This window comes from Vidua macroura, chromosome 10 (genome assembly GCF_024509145.1).
Source record: "Vidua macroura isolate BioBank_ID:100142 chromosome 10, ASM2450914v1, whole genome shotgun sequence".
NCBI lineage: Eukaryota > Metazoa > Chordata > Aves > Passeriformes > Viduidae > Vidua > Vidua macroura.
This window is the reverse complement of record NC_071580.1, coordinates 8,210,321-8,230,185: the sequence shown is the minus strand read 5'-3', so window position 1 is coordinate 8,230,185 and position 19,865 is coordinate 8,210,321. Positions and strand designations below refer to the sequence as shown.

The following is a 19,865-nucleotide window of genomic DNA, read 5'->3' as shown; positions in this document are numbered from 1 at the left end:
TTGGGGAAGCCAATAGAATTCATATGTTGCTCTATGCATGGTATGACTTCTACATGACCATCCAGTATCCATTTCTCTCCTGGAGACAAATGCTGCAAAGGATGGGAAATCTGGATTGTCTTTTCTTACCTGGCTTCCCACTCCAACCTTTCAAATCTGCTGCACTTGCAAAAAGAACTTGTGCAGACAATCAGCTTGTTTCTCCATTTCCCCCTTCTCAACTCTGATGAAGCACATCCCTCACTGTGTGGTGTGGAGAGGAGGCAGGATGGGTTTTTCCCACCACACATGCCTGCACAGATGCAGGCTTTTATAGCACACAGCATTGTAAAACCAGTCCTTTGTTTCTTAGGCTTCCATGTCTGAGTGGAAAAAAAGAATGCTTAGTGCTCAGTGCTTTATTAGATGTTAACCAAGGTTGTTACTATTTTTGTATTTCTTTTGTCCCAAGGTATAGCAGGAAGTCATCAAGTATATATGAAAACAAATCTGAGACATCAAATGTGGATGCATCAAACAATAAAAACAGGAATTCCAGTCCCAGCGCCAGACAAAAGAGAGGTAGGAGTTCTGACAGAGCTTTTGCTCCCAAAGGGTAATATTTTTATATTTGCACATATTTCTGGAGTTTGATGAGGATACTTTAAATCTATGCTGTTTTAACCCAACATCAAAAAACCAATGCTACAAAGCTGAATGACTGTACCATGAAAATTTGTAAGCACCAAAAGGCATTACCAGGTTTGGAATTTAAGTCTGAATTTTGATGCTTTATAGTGCTCTGTATACAACTTGTGTTGTTTAAAAATAGAACTTAGGGGACAATAGCATATGTGTTTTAACCTTCTGCATCCTGGTGAAGTTGATTTCTAGACATATTTAATTTAAATTTTTTTTCTACAGACTTTGCTAACTGATTTCTTTGTTTAAGTCAAGGAGAGAGTTTTGCCTCCTCTGTGTATATCAGTTCTCCTCAGGTGTACAGTAAATAAACCCACAGGCAGTCACAGAAAGTCCCTCTATTATTTGAGGCCATAAGTACAATAGATCTTCTATAAAACAGAACTTAAACACTATAAAGAAACTGAATCTCATCTGACAGCAGGAAGAGAAAATCCTTTGACAGCAGTTTCTCTTTTAGGCAGTATTTCTTAATGTTGAACAAAGAATTTTCTACGAATATGAGAAAAGAAAATTGTGAGGTCTTAAGAGATTAATGCCCAAATGAGGCATAAAGTAACAGGCCCTTTTTAAATAAAGATATTTTAAAAGAAAATGGAATATCTCTCTTGGAAAAATAGGCTATTCACTAAAAGATTTTTAATTGCATTAGGTTTCCATGCTGGGAAAAAAGTTATGGGTTCTTCATTAAAAAACCCAATCTTAAAATTTTGTTTCAGTAAAATTTTATTTTTAAAACATTTAGACTTTTTTTCTAATTCAAAAAGCAGAAAAGTAGCTTTTCCTTTTAAATTGAGAAACCCTTAAAAAAAAAATCCAGGAAGATTACTGATGTTTTCTAACTGTCCAGCTTACTCAAGAGTGTGGGAACGGGGCTCACATTCCGTGCTGATTGTCATTCTTCTGTCTTCTGCTTTCCCATGAGCAGCTCCTCAGGGCTCTGGCTGGGATCCCACTGGCTCAGCCCAGAGCATCCTCATCCTCGGGTGGGTGGCTCTTCTGCAGGGCTGGGCAGTGAGTCCATTCTTGGTTGGTGATTCGGGTGTCCTGTGCATCCTGAGCTGCAAACCTCGCTCTGCAGAGATGCTCTCCAGCATCTCTAGATGTCCCACCAAAACTCGAGTTTGTGTCCCTGTGAGGCACTTACCGCTGGGGCTCTGCAGGGGGCTGAACTCAAAAATGTCCCAACACTCGGCACACAGCCTGGAGCTCTGCCAAAACTGTCCCTTTTGTGCCACCTACTGCCTGGAAAATGCTTCCAGTATCAGCGTAGTTAATGTGAACACAGATTATTTTAAAATACTGGGGAGTTTCTGTAGTACAGAAGGGGAGGGTACTATTACAAGCTATTTCAGTTTTGTTATTCTTGTTGACAAGTGCCTGTGGCAGAGTTTTCTCATGTAAACCAGTGTTTTGTGTGGACCTGACTGGTGGAGTCACTGCCTTGAAATAAAACGGGAGCAAATCCTGCAGGAACCTGTGGGGACCCCCTTGTCTGACTGCCCTGCTCAAAGCAGGGTCAGCTGCAGCAAGCTGCTCACAGCCATGTCCATTTGAGTTCTGAACAGCTCCAAGGACAATGACTCCATAATTTGCCATGGGGACACTGTCCTAGGTTTATCCCCTTTCACAGTAAAAAGGCTTTTTCACATTTTAAAATGGAATTTCCCATATTTCAATTTGTGCCCGTTGCCTCTCTCATGCTTTCACTGGGCTCCACTGAGAAGCATCTGCTCAATCTTCTTTATTTTGTAAGATCCTCCTGAGCCTGTTGTTCTCCAGGCTGTGCAATCACAGCTCTTTCAATCTCTCCTCATGTCAGCTACTGCAATTCCTTAATGATCTTCATGGCCTTTCACTGGATTTTCACTGGAGTATGCCCATGTCCTGAGGAGCCCAGGACAGGACAGCACTGCAGGAGGGTCTCTCTTGTGCTGAGACAAGGGGGAACATCACCTGCTGGCACAGCTCTGCCTAATGCAGCCCAGGATGCTGTTGGCTTCCTGTGCCACAAGTATGCATTGCAGGTCTCATTCATCCTGCTGCCCATCAGGACCTGGTTCTTATTATCTTTGGAAATAATTTCCAGGGTTATTTGGTATACCTGCAGAATGAAGGAAAAGGTTTGAATTACTCAGGTGGAGACAACATGACTTTATAGACCAGTATCTAATGCTTTGTGGGCTGAGAGGCTGTGGGGACTTGTGAAATGCAAAGGGGTCCCTCAGTGAAGTGATTCAATTGCAGAGCTGAAGAACTAACACAGGAACCCACCCCTCTGCACAGGCACTGCTGTACTCCCTGTGGGACTCTCTGATAATTAAATGCTCTGGATATTCTTGCCCTAAGAAAACAGAATGTAAATATATTTTATATACCAGTTTTTGAATTCTTTATAAGCTACAGTATCTGTTCAAAGATTGCCTGGCAGTGGGAGCAGCCATGGCAGGGAATGGCCAACACAGACTGAAAGCCAAAGGCAGCCCCACAGCGGAATCCACTGCTTGGGAGCAGCTTCTCACCAGGTGCACCTGCCTGGCCCAGAGCTGGCACTGGGTAGAAGGAGCTGAACCAGAGTGACATAATTCTTCTGTGTTAAAATCTGTTCCTCTCACACCCACCTATGCATGCAGGCACCTCAGATCCTGGATTATCTTGGCTGCAAATCAGGAAGTGATGGGATGCACTTTCCTTTGGAAGCACAGCTTGTCTGTCAGTGTGGATTCACTGTCTCTTTGTGTTCCCTTTGTACTTTTGGTCTTCATTTGTCCCTCTAAAGATTTTCATGTGACAGTGTATGAACTAAAGAGGAGGAAAATCTATTGGTTAAATCCCAAGGCTCAGAACCAGGTACCCAACACATGTTTTTTTCTCCTGCTCCTTTGCCATAAACCTTCTGGGTGTTACCTACCCACACCAAGAAAGGAGCAGATGGAGGATTTGGCAGGAATGTGTGGATCTGGGGGTTTGATCTAGGTCCTGTTTCCTGCAATGTGAGTAACTGAGTATCTTTCAAGCCCAGAGCCTCAGGACCTCGATCCATCTGTGACAGATCTCTGCAGAGGCAGCTGTCAGACAGCATGGCTGATTATTCATGCAGGAGCCTGGCATGTGAGCTTTGCTGGCATGGCATCCTTACATCCCAGCAAATCAGGAGATCATTTGCATGACTCTGCCAGCTTCAGAGGCTTTAGAAAGGCTTCAGCAGGTAAGGCTGAAGGTGGACCAGCCACAGGGCTGGTGAGGGCAGACTCTTCAGTGCCAGTGCTGGATTGCAGAAGAGGGATTGCTCCCAGCACTTGCATGTCCTGCACTGCAAGGCTTCTTCTCTTCTCCAACACCTTGCTGTTCCAACCAATGATGATAACAGAAGGCACTAGCTTGCTGCTAAGTTGTATTTTCTTTTGATGAGAGCTACCTCCCTTCACCTGTTATTCTTTGGTATTGTTTTGTTGTTGTTCTCCATTGAAACTCAGTGAGCCAAACTCAACCCAGGGGCTCTGTTTGGTTCCGCTGGTTTATTCACCCTGACCTCATGTCACCTTTCTAATTGATTAGCTCTTGCTCAGGCTTGAACTGAATCAAAATTTATTGATTTCTTTTTAGTTGTCATCCAGTGCTAACCTTTCCTTTCCCATAAGCTGAACAGCTGTCCCTTCCTTCCTTATTTCTCTTCCCTCTCCCTCTCTCTCCTAGTTGATGCTTCCAGCAGCCTTAACCTTGAGCGCACAGCGCTTGCTAGAAAGCGATTCACATTGCAAGGTCTTTCCAACCGCAGAGCTCCACCCAAAGGTAAAATCACCAATGCAGCATTTGGTCTCAGGCCATCTGTCTCCTGCACTCCCACAATGTTCTCTCCATCCCATGGTGCCATCCATCATCCTTTCCTAAAGTGCTGCTGCATCTCACCCAAATGCTCCTTCCTGGTGCACACAAGTGGCTCCTCTGCTCAAAGACACCGTCACCAAAAATTGCTCCCACAGCAGCATTGGCAAGACAACCTCTGGGTTGGCTGGTTGGGTCTTTTACTGGTGCAAAGTGCAAATAACATTTGTTTCCAGTTTCTCTCAAGGGTCCAAGTGTGAACTGGTTTTAAATGGTCTTCTTTCAGCAGCTTACAGGCTTGAAGAAAAAGAGTATCATATCTGTTGTGCTACATGAGATTTTCATGTGTGAAATCATTCATTGGTTGGATGTTGTTTTTTCAAATATTGTTCAGTTGTGGCCTAGTGGGGAATCAGAATTCAGGAGATCTGGGCTTTTATTCCACTTAATTATGTTATATGACACCATAAAATGCTGTGTTTTGAGAACTTGTGCATAAATGTTTAGTAGATATCCATGAACAGAGAGCATTGCAAGTTCCTGTGACAGCTGTACAAAGAAGAGACTTTAGAAGAGAAAAAAAAAAAAGCAATGTGAATAGAAATTTAATTGAATGACTACTTACAAGCACTTTCTGAAAAGATACTGTAATTACTCCCTTTATTGTTTTTGTGTGGCTTTTCTCCTGTTCTGATAAATAGTATTTCCTCTGTGAGACAAAGGGTTAGTATGCAGTGATGGAGAGGGTGAACATCAAAGGAGGAAGAACCAAGATGAAAACATAAAAGCAGAAATACAGAAGCATTAAATTATAATGTGATAAAGTAGATAAGAATGTACCAAGAGTCATCACTACTGTAAGATTCTGGCTACAAGATTAAGGCTGTATGTAGTAGCGAGATCCAAGATGGACAAACAAAGTTGAATGTCTGAATATAAAAATAAGTGGATTTTAGATCTTGTGACTCAGGAAAATCAATGACAAAACACAGAATTCAGAAATAATGCTGTAATTTTTGCTAGTCTAGATTTACAATTTTGTCTGGGGCCTCTTTTACTTTTTAATCTGAGTTTTTCTTGTCATATGAAATGTCTTGCCTTGTATTCAGTGTTCCAGGCAGTGAAGCACAGCCCAGAAGAGCTCGTAACCCCTCAGCTGTAGGTGCTCTGAGTTCAAAGCCTTGCTGGGTCTGGTTACTTGAGATTCCTGTGGAATACCTCTTGCACAATGTCCTGTTTCACTTTGTGGTGCTGACCTGCTCCTGCCCAGAGGGAGCTGCTGGCAGACAGACCGGCTGGCCGTGGTCATGGCCATAGGCAAAGCCTCTCAGCACTGCAGGGCTGGCTGCTGAGGCAGGCTGGAAGATGGGAGAAAGGAACAGGGAAGTGTGTGCCATCAGCTTGTCCTGCTCCTCAAGACTTTGTCTAAAGGTTTTTGTAACTGGCCATGGTGAAGGATGGTGTGTTAAGCTGAGCATACTTTGGTTCAGACCTGCTGTGTCTGCTCCTGTCCAGAGCATATAAAAAGGAAGATCTGAACAATATAATACCCCAACTAACTAGGGTGAAAACAAGATTGGGTATCAACTGGCAGTGGAGCATGGATACTCAGAGAAATGCTGAACTGTCTGCCTAGGCTGGATATGACAGGCTGGAAAATGTTGTATATGATCACTTTGGTGTTTTAGTCAAAGAAATGCTGATGTCTGGAGAAGAAACTTTGGCATCCTGCACTCCATCAGTGCAGAGATCCCTGGGGCAGCCATCCCAGAGCTGGCACTGAAGTGTATCCAAAGCCACACTCAAAGCACCCTGCATCTCCCCACCCCTGGGTCAGCATTAGCCATCCTGGTTTGCAGAGCCAAGTTCATATTCCCTGGGGTGGGCACAACTCCAGCACATCTCATAGTGAAATGTGGGGAAGCCGTGTCTTTACTCCTGAGCAGACTTAGAGAAAAGGCAGGATGCTAAATAAGGAAACAAAAAACCACTATGTAGCCTTCACTTTCTCCGAGCTGGTTTGCACTGGTAAAGATGGAAGCTTGGAGAATATTTTCAGACATTCACACGTTCAAATTTTAGAAATGACAAATGTGAACTCCAAACCATTCATGCTTGTTTTTGGTGTATTTCAGGTCAGTCATCACAGAACAACAGTTCAGTGTCTAAAATGATCCAAACCTCATGCGTAGATGCACAGCCCATTCCAGCCATCATGCTCATTTCTCTGTGTTTTGTAGCTGTACTTGGACACTAGTTGGTTGCTAAAATAATAATTGGCATGGCTCTTTTCTGAAACATTAAAATTGGTGCAATTAGAATTGCTTTGAAAATATGTTCATAATAACACTTTCTGTGCTTTTCACCTTGTTGAGGGTATTTTTTCTCTCTGTTTTAGAGGAGCAACCTTTCATTTCTTTACCCTTTTCCAGCTGCTGCTTTGCTTTGAACATCTTTTACCCTCAGTGCTTATTAACCTCTAACCCTGCCCTGCATTGCATCTGTCTGTTCTCCCAGATCCAGAGTCTAAGGACAGAGAAGTTACCCGTCGCTTTTCCCTAGCCTCCTCCATCAGCACCACAGTTAATGCTTCTGCTGTCACCAAAGGTACTGTCCTGCTGCTTGCTTAGCTCCCCCTCCCTGCCTGCTGCCTGGCACATTCACTGCCAAATGCTGCTCACAGAGTGAGCACCTCAGGCTCAGTTTTTACAAAGGCAGGAGGCTCCAGTAGAAGAAGAGTCAGCACCAGTGTAGCACCTGCAGGAAGGCAGCTCGGGACATTCGGAATGTGTATTGAGGTGTGCTGCCAGCACACAGAGTGACTCTTCCCAGTTTCTCCATTGTAGGCTTCAAAAAGTGTCCATGGAAATTGGATTAATTTTTGGCTGATGTGGGGTTAGGTTTCCAACTTCTCCCTAGTTTGGATTAACTGAGGTTCAATTGAAATTATTTCTGTTTCCTTAAAGCTCTTTAGGATTTCTGCTTTCAAGAAGGAGAGAATCTCCTCATTGCATAGCAGATATCAAGAAAGCCTGAAATCAAGTCAAAGCCAGAGGAGCAATAGATGCCAGTTTTAATCATGTTTAGCAATATCACTGTTACAATTAGAAACTATGTTTGCAGGGAGATTTTCCAAAGTGCAAAGGAGCTGGGTGCTTAGTGCACTGAACTCCAAGCAGTTTGTGTGGGAGCTTATGGAAGTTTTATTTATATGCTTTATTTAGCTTTAGAAAAGGCACTTACAAAATATAAGTTACTGTACCAGTGCCTAGATTTAAACTCAAAAGCAACCCATGCATTTAGGCAAGTTGATTGTGTTGAAAATCAGTAGCATTGTGGGCACATGTCCTACATGTCAGTGATAATTTTGACAATACAACATATGGTTTTACATGGAATTCTGAATATGCCACCTTTTGGCAGTTCCTGGAATGGACTGGAGGAACTGATTTGCAAGGTTAAGATTTTCAGGGCAATTCACAAATCAAAATAGAAGGCAAAATGACAGAGTTAATTTGTATAAAAATCTTGTCAGGAAGAAAGTTGCTGAGTATCTGTTGCCTTCTGAACAGCTGTGAAGGAGATGAGCCACATCCTTGGCTGTAATGAGGCTGCCAGGGGATGAGGGCACGGTGGGGTTGATGGGCAGTGGAAGGATGTGATAGTCTCACTACCTACAAATGTTTCTTTGACAGCACCTTTAGACCACAGCACTAGAACATCCTCACATGGAAGTGATGGGCATAGCACATGAGAAGAGGTTATTACAGCTTTTTGCCCTTAGCAACATCTCAGAAATACATGATCAGTTGCTAAATTATGGGAAGACTGAGTTATTTCCTAATAATTATTTTCAAAGCTGGGGAACAGAATGAATCACATCTCTACAAAGAAAACTGGCAACAAGGGTTGTTCTTTAGTGTGGTTTATCAAAGACAGCATGTGTGAATTGCAATGAAAGTTAAAATTCGTTACAGTTTCATATCAGAAAGTTCTATCCTAGAATCCTGTCTGCCAAAAGACTGTTGGCAATCTCTTGGGATACTGAGAAAGCGACTTCTGCAATGATTTTCAAAGCTAGAAAACAGAATCAGTGCTTTTCAATTAAGTGTTTTAGTTACAGCATCTGCTATAAGAAAATATTTCAGATGACAAAAGAACTGAAGCCTGAGTCTTGTCTCAGCACCAGCCCAGATGCAGACCTAGCCAGGCTGTTGTGGTCATCACTTCTGAGGCTGCAGCTGCTGCTGTGCCTGATCCTCACTCCTGACAGTTCAGCTCCCCCTACATCTGCAGTCGGGGCACAGGAGAGGCGCTGCACATGGACCTGTGGCTGGTGTCCCCCACTTCTGTGGGTCAAAAGTGTTGGCTTTGTGGGCTGTGCCCTGCCAGCCTCACGGCTGAAGGCGGGCGCTGCGGGTCTGGCTGCATTAGTGCCATCTCCTGGGCAAGAGTGAGACGGAGCCTCTGAGACACCTGAAGGGAAGCAGATTCTTCTGCTGTGATGTCTCAATGTCTTTTGACAAAAGGGGTCTGTTCCCCTTCACAGAAGTTTGTGTCTTCACCACCTAGAACCCAGGGGTTGGTCTTTCTTCTGGGTAAAATTAAAAGTGTTAGGTAGTTAGTGTTTTCAGGTGGTAGGAAAGCAAGTTTCTCCTTTAACAATATTTACAGCCTTGTGACTCTATGAACTCCACACAGGTCCCCTTGTTCCTGCAGTTAAAGTCAAGAGACATGAAATAAAGAGTGACCCAACTCCCCTGGGGTTTGAAGGTAGGAGTATTTCCATCCTGCATGAAAACCTTGTTTGATATCACTCACTGAATTCATATTTCATCACAGCTGGTGGGTGACACTGGAGTTCATTAGAGGGCTGGGGTCAGTTTATCTGCATAACTGGGATAAAGACAGCTTGTTACTCTCTTGCCTGTCCCCTGCACTCATATTCACCTAGGCATGGGCCTAAATTAAACCCCCAGTTCTCAGCCTGTTTTGGGAAGTAAAGCTCTAGGCTGTTACCTGGATCTGGATTTTCTGCCTGGCTCTGCCTCCCTCCACAGGGAGAAGCAGCAGGGAGCCAAGGGGCTACTTTTCATCTTCACCTGCAGTCTGGCCACTTGCATCCCTCTTCCCTTGTTGGTGTCTACTCTTGATGAGAGAAGCAGGAGCCATGTGCATGAAGACTACAGGGGAGGCTAGACTGTGCATTAATAGCCATTTCAGGTGCAGTGTTTCATTTCAGACAAGCAGAATTTCCACCAATCTGTTGCAGCAGATTCATAAATTACTGTTTAATAAACAGTACCAAAGAGTTAAATTGGGATGCTGTTCCTCAGCCACTGGAAGATCATCAACTTCCATTGTCAGCCTTCCCCTTCCCCTGACCATTTGCCTTAGGGGGACACAAGGAGCCAGGTACCTCTGCTGCAGGACAGGCAGGAGAGAGATGTGGGCTGAGGACTCCTTTCATTGTGTTGTTCTGCACAAAAACTTGGTAGGAAGAGCCAGTGAACAGGTCAGTGATGGAACTGGTGAAATATCAGAGCTATCTCCCATGGCACTCCCAGCAGAAGAGGAACAGAGAAGTTGGAAGAAACAATTCAGAGACAGCAAAAGTAGTTTTGCTGTTTGCAGAATATTTCCTTCTGCCAGTGACTCCTGGCACTTGGTTTAGAACCATCCTGGCACCCAGCACCAGAGTTTCCCAAAGTGTGGGGTTTATGCCTTGCTTTCCGCACTGGCAGATGCCCTGATCTCAGCATCCCCTGTGGCTGCAGGGGCAGAGGGGATTTCAAGGTGCAAGAACTATCTGCAGCATAGAACTGACTTGCTCCTCACAGGTTAAAAACAAGGTACTGCTGCACAGCATCACTCACCAGATTGAGTATCATTAAGTAGGAAACAATGAACATTATCACCCCTTTACCAGAAGATATTGCTGCTATTGCCAGGGCTCTGACTGAGGTAATAATACAAGGGATTCCCCCCCAAAATTCTGTTGCATTCATCAGGGGTGAAATAATTAATTTCTGGTCTCCCTGGTCCCCTTTTGCTGCTGTATAGATTAGGATCAAAACCATAAATTATCACCTACAAAATGATTTGAAAAGCTGCAAGGAAAATATGTTAAAAATGGGTAAGGAAACTGTAATGAAATAGAACACTGCACTATTCACTCAGCAACTGTCTTCCTTAATTAACATCAATGCTTCTGTTTGATTCATTTCGCTGTTCTCTGTCCTTCTCAGACTTACAGTTTTTCTGTGGAATGCTGCTGTCCTTTCACTCATTTGTGCTGGTCATGTGTCTCCTCTTTTATAACTGTTGGACCCCAGTCCACCTGTTTGTTAAAGAGACTGTCAGTTGCAGAGGTGATGCAGGAATTCACTTTGTACTGGTTGTCTGGTCACTATTTCACCTTGAAGACACAAATTGTACTTCCTGTCACAGATGCTTTTGAGAACACCATTTTGGCCCAGACTAAATGTAATGCTGGTTCCACCACGAGGTCCGTACCTAGATCTGCTTCACAGACAGGTAAACAAAATTAAACTATTAGTAAACTCAATTTGAGAGTGCAACTAAATTCATGATAATATTTACTCTCTTTATTATAAGGAGAGTCTTCTCTTTTGGTGAATATTATTTCCCATCACAACAATGAAAGAAAAAGCTTGGATCACTAGCTTAGAAACAATGCCCCAGATTCTGGTTTTCTGAGGTCAGGCTGAAAATAATTATTTTAATTGAAAGCAAGAGAGCTCAGAATTTGATCTGTCTTATTTTATAAGAATTAAGCATAAAAAACAAGCTGTTTCTTAGTCTCTGAAATTAGAATAGGGATTTGTATGGAAGGGGGAGGCTGATGCATGTATTTGTAAGGAATTCTTGCTGGTGAGGTTTCTAAATGACAGTGGCAAAAGACTGTGGAAGCTTTGTCTAATGGAGTAGAGGGTTATCTTTTTCTCTTGGTGTTTGTAGTCCAGCCTGTGAATTTGAACTAAAATTGCAGTAGCAGTTTGAAGTTAATTATAATCAGAGTATTCTTGTATGTTTAGACCTTTGCTAGTATTGCTGGTGTGAATAAACTGGTACAGGACAGCGTCACTTCAGAGGCTGGTTTGCATCCTTAAAAGCACAGATGATGAGACCATACCTGTGGGGCGATAGCTGGGGATGCAGCTGTGCTGGAAGAAGGTCCCTGTGTCCCTTGTATCTGGGCTGCAGCTGTTGGAGCAGACAATCCCTGGGTGGCAGAAGGGGCTGCAGAGCTGCATGACCGTGTTACACGAACCAGTGCAGGGAGGATGTGCATGGGGAGGGATTAAATAAACCGGTTAATAAACTTATTTCTCCCAGATCAGGTCACTTTTCTGTTTACTACCTGAACTGCCTGGCTTGCATTTTGTATTGTCTCGGGCCAGGGTTTGGTGTGGGTTGAGAGTGCTGGGATGTGCATAATCCCACTGTGTGAGCATCTGTCTCCATGCCTTGTGGCTAGAGCTTCACCTTGTTTTTTTTTTTTTAAAGAGAGCAGAGGTCCACAGGATGTAAAGAATTTAGTTCAGCATCTGCTCAGCCCAAGTCCCTGTGAATCAGCTAATGCCCAGCAGGTACACTAATTAGGAAGGCAATGGTAAATTGACTGACTCCATTCAGCTTGTATCTCTCAGGGCTGCAGAAACATTTGGCAGATGCAAGGTCTATTTCCTCTGAGCTGAACTGTAGTTATCCCCATCCCCACCAGAAAAGGGACAGGCATCAAGTGTAGGAAAGTGCAGATGATGGTTGCCATCTGCACAAAAGAGCCTGAGCTACTTTTGCACCATGGGAGCCTCAGGCAGACAGGTCTTATAAGGCTCAGTCTCAGTTTCCCTCAGGACACATCCTACGGACATGCCTTTCTAGGTGAAGAGAGGCTGGCTTTTGAGCTTGGGCTGGAAATCTCCCACTGAGTCCATTCCACTGGATTGGGATGGTTCTGGTGAAAATCATGCAGTAAGACAGGTAACAGCACAAATATGATTGAGATCTCTCCTCACCCCCCCACCCTGGCTGTCTTTGTGCCTTGCTGTTTACTCTGTCCCTTCCCTGCACTTGCAGCCTGCTCCAGGGTATAGTCTTGTAATTGCTCAGGTGGTATTATCACTTTAGGGTGAGATGGAGATAAGAAGTCAACCAAAATTCCATGGCTTTGTACTTAAACATATGGAGGTAAGCTGAAAACTGAATCATCATGGCCCTCTGAAAGTCATGTCAGCACAAGTTATCATTTGCTCTGCAGGAAGATTCCTGGTCCTTGTTTTTTGTACCTCCTGAGCTGAGGGGATTGAGCAATGCTGAGCACTGGGAGTATCCATGGGTGTGAACACTGCAGTCACACACGCTGCTCTCACACCAGGCACAGTGAGTGGTGCAGGTTTTTGAGACAGAGTAATGGCTGTGACATAATTTTTATGGCAAAGCCATGGAATAAGCTATAAAAAAGTACCAGCAATTCGGTAAGTGGAAGACTGGGAAGTGGACCTGTGACATTTATTTTACAGACTGGTTCTCAAAGAGGCTAATGTCTGATAGCTAACTCTTTCTGGCTTATGTATTTTGAAAAGGTTGGCCCAGCAGACAAATGCCTTCTCTAGACACATTTGAAGATTTTGAAGCCATCCCTTCCAGCATGGATGAACTCTCCAACTCTTCTGATTTGGAGGAAGAGACCAACCCTAACAATGTAATTGCTTTTTACACTGCCCTTTCCCAGCACAACTTCCTTCTCTTTAAGGATCACAATGTAACCTGCAAAGTTTGGGGTCGTACCAGCCTTAAATCCATGGGTGTGTAGGAATACAGAAGATGGAAATTTGATCTGGGGTGTTGGAAGATTATTACAAGACTTTTGTTGATCAGGATGAGGATCATAAAAAGTCACCCATATTTGTAATCTGTCACTTTGCCTGCTACAAAAGTGAGGGAAAACTCTGAGTCTTTAAAAAAAAATAATTTCAGACTTTTCCAGATAACTTCATCTGCTGTCACAAACACAATTTTTATATCAGAATAATGGCTGGTGGGTTAAGCCTAAAGTCTAAATGCAGAGAACAGGTCTATCCAAATTTTGATTAATATTTAACCTGGACATGATAAAAAACATTTGCCTACAGAAGAAATCTCTGCCAGCTTGAAATGCCTACTTCAGTATTTAGCTAAAATCTCTTGCAGAGTGCTCTTTCATCCATAGTGATTGTATTTCTGGTGCCTTGTTTCATTCATTTTAGGGGAGCAATCTCTTCCGGGTCGAAGGCAGTTTTGACAGCTGTTTCCCAGATTCTCTTACTCTCGAGGATGGAGATTTAGTGCAGTTTGTGCAGGAAGGAGAGAATGGTCAATGGTGAGTATGGCAGAGAGACAGAACTGGACAGCTAGAACAGCCAGAACCTCCTGGAAAAGATGGAAATAGAGGTTATTATGGAACAGTTTTTTTAATGGAAAGAGTGATAAAGTTCTGGAATGGTCTGTCCAGGGACATGGTGGAGTCACCATCCCTGGATGTGTTTAAAAAAAGACTGGATGTGGCCCTCAGTGCATGGTTTAGTTGAGGTGTTAGGGCTGGGTTGGACCTGATGGTCTTGAAGGTCTCTTCCAACCTGTCATTCTGTGATTCTGTGTGGATACCTGTAGGACTGCCCTGGGTCCTCTGCCTTCTTCCATAGTTGAGGAAATAATAGCCTAAACATGCACCTCTAAGAAACACAACCCAGGAAAGGGCAATGTAGGAAAATTCACTGATTGTTCTCTGAGTTTCAGGTTAGTGAAGAAACTGGTCTCTGAGAAAAGCGACTGGGTTCCCTCCAGCATATTGCAGCCAGCAGAGGGGGACAGTAACAACACAATGAAGAGCAGCAATGCAGGTAATAGAGAAAATGTGTTACTGGTTTGGTGGTATTTTTTTTTCTCCATACTGAAAAAGAATGTGATAGTAAAAAAAAAAAAAAAGGGGTAAAAAGTGCACTTCTGTATTGAAGTACTCACCTGAGTGCATGTCTGTGCTGCAGTCTCTGGTGACATGGCTGAGCGAACCTGAAATTTGGTGCCTGGGTGTCAGAGCTAGTCGGGCACAGCAGCTTTCCTTGTCCTGGCTTAATTGTTTTCCCCTTTCTGAGCAGAATTTGAAGCTCCCATCCTACTTCTATGGCTATCAGTACTCAGGCTGGCTGCTTTACAGCGGGCCCAAGTGTCTCATACACAGGGTGTGCCTGCAAGACAGCTTTGATCCTGGCATGGATAGACTTTGGATGGAGACCAGCATCAGGGCTGTGCTTCTGGCCTAGGTTTGAAAATATTAAAATTTCATGAACCATTACTGCCTTCATCATATTTCACAGCTGGCTCTAAAAGCTGCAGGAAGGGCTGCTCTGGCAAGATTTCAGCCAAATCAGTACTAAAAGCCATCCGGTCACAGCTTTGGTTCTGACCTAACACCCAAACAGGTTGCACTGGAAAAGCTGAATCTGAGCAACTCTGCAGATCAAAGGTTTACAATTCTAGACTAATATTTGTCCATCCTTAAATATAATTTACCAAAATGTGTCCTGCTTTTCTGCTAGTAGCAGAAGAAAGCAAAATCTGGCACAGCCATTTCCTGGGGATCTGCAATGGAAAGATACCAGCACTTTATTCTGAGTTACTGATCTCTTCTGATTTTTTTGGTCAGTTGGTTTAAATGGAGGAAATCCTTTTTCAACCTCAGGATTCTTTGCTGTGATGTAAATGGAGTTCATCTCCACAGCAGGTCAGTTCTCTCCTCACCTGCCCAATGATGGCTCTCATTTCACTGGCATGTCCAGTGCTTCAAAATAAAAACAAAGCCAGGCACACATTACAGTTACACACCAGAAAAGCCTCCCTTGCCTTATGTGAAGGAATTAGGAGAGCAGGAGAATTGTGATTTTATATTTTATTTTATTACAGGCTTTTAACAAAGAACCTCAAGACTGTAGATGAAAAACCCTGTAGACATATTGTAGTGACAATGCCCATGTCCTCCTTTTCAGACATGTACAACGATTCCTGCAGCACAGCCTCAGTAGAGTCAGACACGAAGGAAAATGAGGTGGCCAAAAGTTTCCCAGCAGAACAGAGGGCTGGCAGCTGAACAGCAGGACCAGCCTTCCTCAGGACCCCGTCCACCTGTCTTTATCTTGGGTGGGCACTGGATCAAAGTTGCCTTTCTCACAAGCTCTGAGGTTCATAATTCACTAAAGTTTTATCAACATGAACAGATGAGAACTGTGCTGTCCACCTGGCAAGCTGGGAAAAAAAAGGAAAGGAGCATTAAACATCCAGAAAACATCAAACCTACCTTCAGTATTAGAGGAGAAAAATGCTTCTTGCATTGATTATCAAACTGTTTCAGAAGATGTGGCCTAAATTAGGCCAACAGCAGAGCTGAAGAGTCTCTATGCACGCACCTTTTGGCAACTTTGCTTGAGCACCACATCACTGCAGAGGGGCACGTGGTGGTTACGAGTCCTTGCTCCACCCTGGGGTCACCTGGAGGTTTTTCCATTTGCTTGCCTCTGGCTGTGCCTTCCCGGTCCTCCTTAATTCCAGCTGATACATCGTCACAAATGTGCCCTTTTTGCTGTCAGTCAACACCAAAAACACCCCACTTGAGGGTGGCTGTGGAAGGGAGACTTCTGGCTGGGACCATCAGAGAGGCTCCGTGCAGCAGTGACGTGACTCCTCTGCGGTGGCCCGGGAAGGCTCTGCTGCACACATTCCACACCTGGCACGGTGCAGGTGGCAGCTCCTGCCTGGGAGCTGCAGGGCTAAGCAGGGAAGTGAAGATGTGTAACAGCTACTGTGACAAAGAACACTTTGAACTCTTTTTACAATCTAAGTCATTCCTCTGCCCCCTCTACAGTCTCTGGTTGCTGGATCACAACCCTTTGCATTTGGTGCCGAGAATTCAGTTGAATGCCATTTACTGACACATGTTTGAGTAGACTGCATGCTTTCCTTGTGTGCTGGGCTATGAGTAGATACATTTCACCCCCCATTTGGAATATACTTAAGCATTGCAAATAGGCAGTGAGCATTAGATGCTCCAATGAGTGGATAAAGTGTTGTTGTTAAATACTTCTTTCCAGGACTGAATGAAAGGACTGTACCAAATCTCTGCCACATAAGGATGTAATGTATAATATAAAGGGATTACAGATGTTATGATTCCTATACAATCCATTAGCTCATTTAGAGCAGCTGTTAAGGCATGAAGGCATTTTGATGGTAATTGGGCCTTAGGTCCCACAAAAGCTGCTAGTACTTTGGTAAAGATAAATATTGAGTAAGAGTTGCAAACAGGCAAAGATCAATCTGGTAAAAGTGAACCCAGAAGAAGCTCAAGAGTGAGTGAGTGGCTTTCACTCTTAGGGATGTTTTGTTTAACCCTCAGACTAGTGGTGCTTTATGTAAATAACAAAGGGCACTAAAAGCACTAGAAATGGAGATAAAGCAAACCAAAACCCACTCTTTACTAACTGAGCCTCTGAGCAAAGCAGTAGGTGTGTGTATTGTTTCTGCTCTCACCTTCGCAGGGACTCGAATGTTTTCCTTTGTGTCTCAGTGGAAGCAAGTACCTTAGTGTGTGAGTCAGGATAGCTGTGGAGCAGGTAGATAGTCCTGTTTGAGAAAAAGCCTTGGACTAGGTAAAGGCTTAGTCAGATTTTTTTTTTTTTTTGCCTATGAAGACTTACTGCTTGATTATAAGTTGCACTGTGGTGATTGATTCCCATGGCTCTTCTAACCCTCCATATTTAAACTGTGATTTTTGACATTTTCTGTTCAGGACTAAAGGACCTTTCTGGAAGCTATTTTTGTCCTACAGAGGTAGGAGCTTGCCTCTTTGAGTTGGTCATTTACCTCAAAAGTGACATGTAGGCTCTCAGGAACAGGAATCCTCTTAGTCTACTGTGGTTATCAGCATCTTGCAGGAAGAATTGATTCCTTTCAGTCCCCTAAGGAAATATGCAGTGACATTTTCTCATAGTGCAAATATTTATCCTCTCTCTAAAATGAGTTCATTCTGGTTTCTGTATTACTTTCAGTAATTTTTGCACAGGAACAGTGCTGCTGTCTACCCCTGCCCTGAGCATAGGAGAGGGAAGGGCTAGGGAGCTTTGATTGCACATTACTGAGTATAGTAAACTTTTGTGTGTGGGAAAGAGAGATAGGGAATGGTTACCTTGAGTGTATGAAACTGCCAAATTGAAGATTTGTGACATTGCTGATGGATGGAAGGACAAAGGATGGAAAGACAACCTTCTGGCTTTGCTGATGAGACAAAATGGGGTCTGATGACTTTTTGAGTTTTTAAAATAGTATGCAGGGCAGTCTTTTAATTAGTGTATTTCTGTCAAGCAAAGTGATAATTAAGGGAGTGACTCTCCATGTACAGTCTAGAAGATGATTTGGTAAAGTCCAGCAAGACTAATGTGTATGTTAGGGTATGCTTATTCTGTCTGTAGGTCTTTGACACCATCCAATTCAGGTAGATGGACCTAAAAATCATAGATTTCAAATAAGGATTTCATTTCAGTGTTGTTTGGAGATGCTATAGTGACCATTTAGAAGTCATTTAAAAGTAATGGTTGTGACTAAGATTTGGCTGTAGAAGACACCAGATCCCAGGTAAATCTGTGCTGCTGCAGCCCTTGCTGCTGGCCCTGTGCCTGGCTGTGCTCCTGGGCCTGGGCTGGTCACACCTGCCCTCCAGGATGAGGGTTTGCTTGGGCTCTCCTCTCTCTGCTCTGTTGCTCTTCTGTAAAACTTCAGAAACTTCACATCCTCAAAAGTGCTCACTCAGGTGTGGGTGGGCTGCAGAGTCCTTCCCTGGCACCAACGGCGAACAGAGACGGGCAGTTGCATGACACACAAGTCTTGCTTTTAACAAACCAGGCTAAAATAGAATCAGGCCTGATCCTCTCCTCTCACCTGGAACCCCACCAGGTGGAGAACCAGACCAGTGCTCGTTGTCTTGAACTCAAACAGCTGCAGCCAAACCACATCTGAAATCTGGCTTTTCTTGCCAGCGACAGCAAAGCTCTGTGTGTGTCATGTTCTGGTCATGTGTGTGATGAGAAGCCATTTTATTATCTACGATTTTCTTAGACTCTTGATATTTCAAACAGGATTGGGTATGAGAAAGGCCATGCACTTCCTTTCCAAAAATACTCAAAGACTTCAAATATATATATGTGATTAGAAATATATAAGAATAATAAGAAAAAAGATCCAAAATGCATATTTCTTCTTGCAGCTGGACTGAAATAGCTGCTAATATTTCCTCTCCCCAGCTGAGAATTGGTACAGTTTGTTTTTCTTACATGATTTCCATGGTGTTGATAATGATGTATTTGTATATTGTGACTGATGAGAGATAATCAGACAGGGAAAGAGAACAGAATTACCTGTCCTTTTTTCCAGTCAATACAGAATGTATGAATTTATTACAAGAAAAAAAGTGTGCAAATGAACTTCCTGTAATTAGGCCATTCTGACCTGTGTAGAACCACACTTTGTTTGAAATTTATAAAAATTATAACTAGTAAAAAACCTTGTGGTTAATGTCTCTATATGAAGCAACAAGTAAAATGAGATTTTTTTTCTATTTGAAATAAATGAATTATCAGTTAAGGCACATTATCAGAGCTGAAAAAATTGACACATTTGTCCAATATAAGTTTAATTTGTTCAACACATGTGTCAAAAAGCAGAGTAGGTTTTTTTTCCTTTACCCATCCCCCTTAGTCATGTTCTGAATCACTGTTACTCTTAGGAGAGTGCAAAGCTTCACACAGACAGCTCAGAGGAAGTCGTAGATGATTTTATAATAGTTACTCCTGAGATATCTGCGAGCTTTTGCCTACCAGTGTTTATTAGGGAGTTCTAATTGATCCAAATACAAGTTGTGGGTCATGCAGAAAGGCAAACAAGTAAAAATGAGAATGTAGAAGCACAGTGCAAACAGAGCAAGATAAACTGGAGCTGATTTCATGCAGTATCCAGATTTCTGGGGGCAAACTTCAATTCACCTGACTTATCAAGTCCTTGGCTTCACCATGTTCCTCCAGTTGATATTGGTATGAGGAAAAGAAGAATTAGGAGCATGCCAGAGGCCAGCGTGGGGGCTGCTTTGTTCCCTGCCCCAAGCAGGCCCCTGGCAAATGCCCCTGGCAGGAGTGAGTGATGCTCTCCTGCTGCACATCCCGGCCCGCAGCCGGCACTGCCTGCACAGCTCCTGCCCGGGCCCGGGGAGCTGTGCAGGAGCCCTCTGTGCGACAGAAGAGCCCTCTGTGTGCGAC

At 43.5% G+C, this 19,865-nt stretch overlaps 1 protein-coding gene across 1 annotated transcript in view; it reads left to right on the top strand.

The window, feature by feature from the left end:
* MCF2L2 (MCF.2 cell line derived transforming sequence-like 2) overlaps nucleotides 1-19,225 on the top strand; it is a 137,052-nt gene extending 117,827 nt beyond the window's left edge. The window contains exons 26-34 of the mRNA XM_053986444.1: nucleotides 452-561; nucleotides 4,378-4,473; nucleotides 7,024-7,113; nucleotides 9,208-9,279; nucleotides 10,957-11,043; nucleotides 13,116-13,234; nucleotides 13,779-13,891; nucleotides 14,308-14,411; nucleotides 15,555-19,225. Coding sequence (XP_053842419.1) covers nucleotides 452-561; nucleotides 4,378-4,473; nucleotides 7,024-7,113; nucleotides 9,208-9,279; nucleotides 10,957-11,043; nucleotides 13,116-13,234; nucleotides 13,779-13,891; nucleotides 14,308-14,411; nucleotides 15,555-15,655 — 892 coding nt within the window. The 3' untranslated portion in view covers nucleotides 15,656-19,225. The remainder of the gene's footprint in view (nucleotides 1-451; nucleotides 562-4,377; nucleotides 4,474-7,023; nucleotides 7,114-9,207; nucleotides 9,280-10,956; nucleotides 11,044-13,115; nucleotides 13,235-13,778; nucleotides 13,892-14,307; nucleotides 14,412-15,554) is intronic.
* Nucleotides 19,226-19,865: the final 640 nt, after the last annotated feature.